Source organism: Opisthocomus hoazin, chromosome 26, assembly GCF_030867145.1.
Source record: "Opisthocomus hoazin isolate bOpiHoa1 chromosome 26, bOpiHoa1.hap1, whole genome shotgun sequence".
Classification (NCBI taxonomy): domain Eukaryota; kingdom Metazoa; phylum Chordata; class Aves; order Opisthocomiformes; family Opisthocomidae; genus Opisthocomus; species Opisthocomus hoazin.
Genome location: NC_134439.1, coordinates 7,815,851 through 7,822,758, shown reverse-complemented (window position 1 = coordinate 7,822,758; position 6,908 = coordinate 7,815,851). Strand labels below are relative to the sequence as shown.

At 55.4% G+C, this 6,908-nt stretch overlaps 1 protein-coding gene and 1 gene segment (V, D, J or C); one reads left to right on the top strand and one right to left on the bottom strand.

Annotated features, from left to right (window-relative positions):
• Positions 1 to 542: 542 nt before the first annotated feature.
• LOC104336672 (uncharacterized) lies at positions 543 to 1,574 on the bottom strand. Its single transcript, XM_075443587.1, is given in 4 exon segments — positions 543 to 687; positions 797 to 1,107; positions 1,441 to 1,548; positions 1,551 to 1,574. Coding segments are annotated over 4 exon segments (588 nt in total).
• Positions 1,575 to 3,416: 1,842 nt separating this feature from the next.
• On the top strand, positions 3,417 to 5,179 carry LOC104336673 (T cell receptor alpha variable 4-like). The segment is given in 3 exon segments: positions 3,417 to 3,468; positions 4,645 to 5,010; positions 5,082 to 5,179. Coding segments are annotated over 3 exon segments (516 nt in total).
• Positions 5,180 to 6,908: the final 1,729 nt, after the last annotated feature.

Sequence of the window (6,908 nt, the reverse complement as noted above, 5' to 3'; positions counted from 1 at the left end):
AGTAATAGCTGTCAACCATCCCAAGGGCTCTTCCTTCTGCTCTTACTCTTGGCATTCTGCAGAGAAAATCATCCTCCAGAGCCCCACACTCACCTCCTGTCACCCCAGCGCAGCTCCAGCCATAGCAAGAGGAACACCCTTCCTCTGAAGCTCATGGGGCTGCTAGGCCCGCAGGGCTTCGTCCCTTTCTGAGCATTTGTCGGCAGAGGCACAACAAGGCAGGACCTGATGGTCACTGGCACCACAGCACCCCTGGATGTCCTCCTCATCTCCAAGGGTTGGTGCCCAAAGCAGGAGCCACCGCAGGGTGTCCAAAACCTCTGTGAATGCAGAATGGTCTCCTTGTGCCCTCAACCCCTTCCACCCCAGAACAACACCCTTCTCCTTTGGTAGTGGTGAGTGTCCACAGAGGGAAGGAACACACGGAGACCACGTTTGAATACAGCACAACTTTAATGAGTCAAAAGAGAAAATAATATCACTTCAGTGGAAGCTAACAGGGCAGGGAGCCCCAAAGGAAGCCAAGAGTCTGTGGGCCTTGGCTATGGAGATGCGTGATGTCCAGCTACCTGCCCTGTGGAGGGAGAGGAGACCGATGGTTCCCACCAGGCTGGCCTTGGAGGAAAGTTATTGCCAATGGGAATCAAAGCAAACAAGGAAACAGGAGAGAAAGGCGAAGCCATTCCGCTACACAGAAAACACCCTCAAAATCCAGATCCTTTGCAGAGCACCATGTTTTGAGTTCCCAGAGGAATATCCACTGGGGCACTCCCAGCATCTTTATCAGGCAAGGTACCTTCTGCCAGAGTAGCAGCTGGAAATGCCAGAGAGGTCACAGCACCCAGAGTTGATGGGCACTCCATCACAGCTGAGGATGCTGCCAACAGCAGCAGAGGTGGAGGAGCCCACAACAGTGTTCTGTGGGTAGGAGCTGAGGATGGGGCCGGGCAGGGTCACCACCACAGCAGGAGGCTCGATGACGACGGTGGAGTTCTGGCACTGCCTGACACAGGGCTCATTGCAGCTGTTGGCCAGTGGGGTTGGGCCGCAGGGCCGGCATGGCAGGCATGGGTTGTAGCAGGACATGTCTCTGGTCTGGAGGTACAGCTGTGAGAGAAGAGAGAGAGGAAATAGAGCACAGGGGTGTATGAGGAGCAGCCTGGTTATCCTGTCACAAGGGAACCAAGGTCGCTACTGAGTGGGGTGTCGGAGTCTTCATCACCCTAAAAAGAGCAGCATGGCTGAGTGAGGCTCTTTTCTAATTCATAAACCAAAAGCCCCCCTCAGACACATTCCAGCCTCTCTCTATGCAGAAGTTTTCCCCACTGCCCTCTGTCATGAGAAGAAGATCCAAACCACACGAAGGGACATAGCCACTATCAGCTGGGAGGTCCATTGAGGAGAGATCTCAGTTTGGAAGAGAAGGGGCTTCAGACTCACCTGGGTCCCAAGGAGAAGGAGCCAAGACAAGTGGGTGAGAGAGCCGAGACTTGGGCTGACTTTTATACCTGCCCTTTCTTGCTGCAGGACCAGAGGCTCCCTTTGCAGAGGTAACAATTTTCTGACAAGTTCATCTTGCATGCAGACCATCACAGGTAATGATATGGGCTGTGCTTTTGTTTCCAACACTGCTGCCTTGTCATTTCCAGGTTTGTGCCATGCCCATTCTCCAATGAAGGCTTCTTTCAAGCACTGGGATGAAAGGCGCCAGGATTTCTAGGGCAGGAATGCAGCAGTGCTGGCAGCAGACTCAGCTCCGGTGCTGGAGGGGTCCACAGCAGGGAACTGACATTAAACATAAACACTCTGTTGGGGCAGTTTCAAGTGTTGTTCTTTTTCCTATATGTCTAGCAATCCACCACGGGCCACTTTGCTGGGGGATTGCCCTGTCCTCATCTTTCCCTCCCTCCTCAGCTCACCCCAGTTTTCCCCTGTTGTTGTCTCCCTGCGTGTGTGCGTTGTACTCCTAGGATCTGACCACACCCTGCCTAACACTCCCCCATTACTGCGGGTCCTCAGTAGTGTACAAATTTCTTTATATTCCTCTGTGTGTTCTTGTCTTTTGTGTACTTGTAAGCATCCAGGTTAGGGTGGATGCATGTTGGAGCACACATTTGTGTATATTTCCGTGCTGGTGTGGCTGAGCGTCTCTGTGTGTGTGTGTGTGTGTGTGTGTGTGCCCTTGAGTGTCACTCATCAAGAGGGAATGTTCTGCTCATGGTAGGGATAGTCTCCGCTGCTCTCTCCAGCAGCAACACAGAGCAGCAGATTCCCAGGGTCAGCAGGAGACTGAGTGTAGCTGACAGGCGAGGGCGTCATACTGTTAGAGATCTGTCCAAGGAAGAGGCACTCACATGCAGCCTGTGTCTGCTGAGCCCTCCTTTTCCTGCCCATCCAGGTAAACCAAAGAACTGATGACTGCTTTGGACTTGAGCCCACCTAGATCTTCATGCCATGCATTGGAATCTCAGTCGGAGTGCCCAGCACCTCCCTCTGAGAGGCAAAGGACACTGGATCCAAGACCACATTCTCTTAAGCCTGCTGTTCTCTCACAGGCAAGTCCAGTATAGACCCACTTTCTGACAAGGGCCGTGCACAGTGGGTAAATTTTCTAAGCCCATCTCCCCTCCTGAAGATCTCTCAGCCTGAAGCTCAAGTCCAGCTTGCAGGCAGTGCAGCTGAGGACTTCTCCTTAGTGACCTTGGTGAGATCAGTGCCAGGGAGCTCCTCTGGGAGAGGTCAGACAGGGCTGACTCCTCTGTCCAGGGGTCCAGTTTTGAGCAGAGGCTCTAGAGTAGCCGAGGCCACATCCCATTGCTTGCTCAGGAGGTAACAGGCACTGTGGGGAAGGCAAGGGCAGGGGAGGTGTGTACGTGTGTGAACATGAGAGAGCAGCGTGTCATTGCAGCAAAGAGGACACATGGCATCCTGAGCTGTGTTAGCCAAAATGTTGCCAGCAGGCCTGGGAAAGTGACCCTGACCTTTTGCCCCATCTGAGACCCTCTGAGGACATTGACGTACTGGAGCAAGTCCAGCAAAGGCCACCAAGTCAATCAGGGGGGTGACAAACATGACATATGAGGAGAGTCTAAGAGTAGTGGGCCACTCATCTTGGAGAAGAGATGTCATCAGAGTCAAGGCCCTGCCGCTGCACAAGTTGAACCTGGGTCTGTGCAGGCGCATTCTCGCTGGCGGACCGGGAGTCTGTTTTGCAGGAGACCAAGTCGTGGCCGGGCAGAGCCAGCGAGCACTGCGAGGCCGGGCGAGAGCCCGAGCGGCGCCGGCGCCGGGCTGAGCCCCGGGGCGGAGCTGGCGGCGGCGGCGAGGGGAGGAGGCGGCGGAGAGGAGGCGGCGCGGGCGGAGCAGAGAGCCGGGGCTGGCGGGGGGCAGCGAGGCGCGGGCGGCGGAGCGGCGGGATGCGGCGGTGCCGGGGCGCGGGGCTGGCGGGGCTGGCCGCGGTGCTGCTGGGTGCGCGGGGCTGGCGGCGGTGGGCGGGGGCCGGGGCTGTGCCCGGGCTGCTCCCCAGGGAGCCCAGCACGAACTCTTCCCTCTCCTTCTTCGGGGTGTCTTTCCCCGTCCCTGCCCCTCTGCCAGCTCTAGTCCCCCTTTCCATAAATGACGTGCGGAATCACACTTCACAACTCAGAGAGTTCTAAAGCAGGTATGCTTATTGCGGCGCCGGGTGCAAGGGGAATCGCTCCTCCTAACTTGCACACCGAGTCACAAAGCATGGACCTATTTATTACAAAGCTTATCTAAATTGGCTGGACTATTGTAATTATTTCTAGGAATTCATTATCATACTCCACCCCCCTTTAGCACTTGCGCAGTGTCGTCTGGTGGTCGTCTGTGGGGGTGTTATGGATGAAGGCTCATAGTCTTCCTCGCTGTGTGCTTTCACCTTTGGCTTAAAAATTCCTGAGTTGTCTGTGTTGGCTGAGTCCCAAAACATAGAAGCAGTTTCAGCTAGAGAGTTGCTTCTTACAGACAACAAATTTCTGGTTATCAGTCCTTGTTTCTCTTCGTCTGTCTCGCAAGCAGTCCTTGTTAGCTACATTTGAGCCACAACAGTCCTTGTTAGCAAGACTACAAAGAACAGAACTAAACTGAATAACAGTGTTTAACTCTCACTTTAATATAGATGCAAAATTATATAACAAAATTAAGCTAAAGCTATAGCAAAATCGAACTAATTTTCTATTCCCCACATCATAAACTCCGAGTGTCCTCTTCCCATTCTCGCTATTTCTCTGCCACCTCTGTCGCTATGACCCTGCTTGCCTGGACACCTGTATTTCCATGTGCTGTCTCCTTTCCCTGTGCGTGAAGTCGTTATTACTGCACTGATTTTAGCTGTTCTTCACCGTAACACCCTCTCTCCCTGCTCTTGCTCTCTCCATCCATCCATGCACCTGACTTTCATCTAATCTCTGCATGCCTGTATTTCAAACTCTCTCCCAGTGTTCTCCCATCACTCCACACACCATGTACTCACACTAGGATCACTCTCCATCACAGGCACATTTTCCCATCTCTTCCTGTCCGCTGGCACTGCCACTGCTCTTTACTGTTTGTCTGGTAACGAGCCATCAGAACTGAGTGATCTTTGACAATCTTTCTTCTTTCCTTCTTCTTTCTCGACAGTGACTGTGGCCAGAGCCCAGGTGCAGCAGGAGCCATCGGCAGAGACCACCGAGGGCACCAGCATCAGCATCAACTGCTCACACCCCAACATCCAGTCTTACAACTACATCTACTGGTTCCATCAGCTCCCGGGCCGAGGCCCCGCATTCCTCGTGAGCACCCTGAAAGGGTCCAAGGATGTGCAGACCCCTCCGGGGCGGCTGTCGGTGGCGGCAGACCGCCGGTCCAGCGCCCTGTGGCTCGCCCGGCCCCGGCGCGGGGACGCGGCGGTGTATTACTGCGCCGTGGGAGACACGGGGAGAGGAGCTGGGGCTGCGGCCGGGCACGAACGGGTGCGGGCGGGGCCGGGCGTGTGTGTCGGGGATGGTGGGCACTCGAAGCCGTGCCCGCCAGGGGGCGCTGCCAGTCCCTTCGCCGGTGCTGCCTCGCCCCGCTAGGCCCCGCCCAGCCCCTCCCAGCCCCAGGGCGGTTCCCCCGCACGCCCGGCAACGGCAACGGCACCGGCATCAGCATTGGGCTCACCGAGGCCTGGTAGCCCTCGTGACCCTCAGTCCCAGCAGATGCCCCAAACGTGGCTCCAGAGCCGCCCCCCGGTCAGAACCCTCCTCCTGTCCCTCACCACCACTGACCCCCGCACTCCCACCGGGATACAGACAGAAATCCCCCGCCACAGTGGCAGATCCTGCGGCAGCGGGGAGCAGGAATCATGATGGGGTTGGTGCCGGTGCCCGGGAAGGAGCGACTGCAGCCCCAGCCCCGCTGGCTCCCGGCGAGGAGCAGTGCCTTTCTGCTCTGACCACAGAATCGGACAGCAGAGATCCTCCTGCCCCCGGGCAGCCGGACAGCCCTCGGTCCTGCCACAGGAGTTACTCCTGCTCAAGCTGCGGGGGCTGGGGATCTCTTTCAGCCCACTGATATAGCCAGTCCCTGTTAAAACAAAAAGACCCAACTGATACAGTGTTAATAGAAGCCTTGCTTGAAAGCCACAAACAGAAGTGGTTTCTTGCTGGTCACTTTGTGAATAGGCTCAGATACACAATTACAAACTGAATCCTTCAGCTCCACAGAATGCTTCCAAGACACTCCTGCTGGTGTTCGAAAGCCATCCTGCAGGGCTGGCAGTTCTACCTCAGCAGCAATATGAGAAGGAGATATTGATTGTCACAGACACCTTCGGATGTATCCCACAGTGGAGAGTGTTCAGGACATAGAGCTTGTTGCATAGGATTCCCCTTCACCTCAGACTGAGAGCATTTAGTGTTGGAATGAAGTCCAGGTGATGGGAGACAAGGTAGAGCTGGGCACTTATTGAAAGAGACATCTGAGACCCAAGTTCAGACTCAGGAGTGAACCACAAAGAGATCTGAAGAGTTGCTCTCCAGGGCTGAAGATGTGAGGTGAGTGAGAGCTGGAAAGAGACATGGGGTCCTTGGCCCAGCCAGTTCCCAGTGAGGCCTGGGTGGCTGTAGGAGCTGACACAGCTGCAAAAGCCCATGTTCACAGACTTCCGAGGCAGAGAGGAAAGGTTCAGCCCTCTTCCCTGCCTCTGCTGGGGACTGCTGTGGCACCTATAGTTGTATTACAGGGGAACTCGTGGCAGGTTTGCAGTCATTGGAGAGCAGAGGGCAGCCCACCATCCTTCTGCCATGGCCTCAACTGCACAATAGGACCCTGAAGGCCTTGTGGGACCAGGGCTGTGAACGGTGGCTGCTGTGTTAATAACCTGCTTCCTGCAGTCCCTTCCAATTGTGTGAGCAAAGGGCCCTGGGTGAGCAGTGGCAGAGGAGATCTGCTCCAGGCAGCAAACAGCAGAAGATGTTAAAATCAAGTAGCCCTTTTTGTTGCCTGTGTATTGGGGTTCTGGGACCTGGGGTGGGACAAGCAGCTGGAGGTTGTAGGTAATGTGGGTAGGTGAATGGACACAGAGGGATTGCCTGCACAAAAGAGAGTTTTGTTGCCATGTCCTAGCCCCCACCAGAGTGTGGAAGTCTGCCTGTTTCTGTGCAGCTGTTTTCTGCAGCAGATGCTCTTTACAGCAATGTTTCTCTTCAGGTTCCTTCTCTACAGCCAGAGGCAAAGGGAGAGAGTGTGTCACGCCTGGGTCCAGGCACTTCAGTGTTTGCCTTGTCCTCTCTCCATCCAGACAGTCCCAGGGACAGGGTGGACATGGGTGGGTGCAGGAGGGAGCTTTCTCCACCTTCTGCAGAGCTGGCTGCAGGCCTGTGCAGCCGGCTAGGTGGCTGATGTCAGGAGAAGTCTGCAAG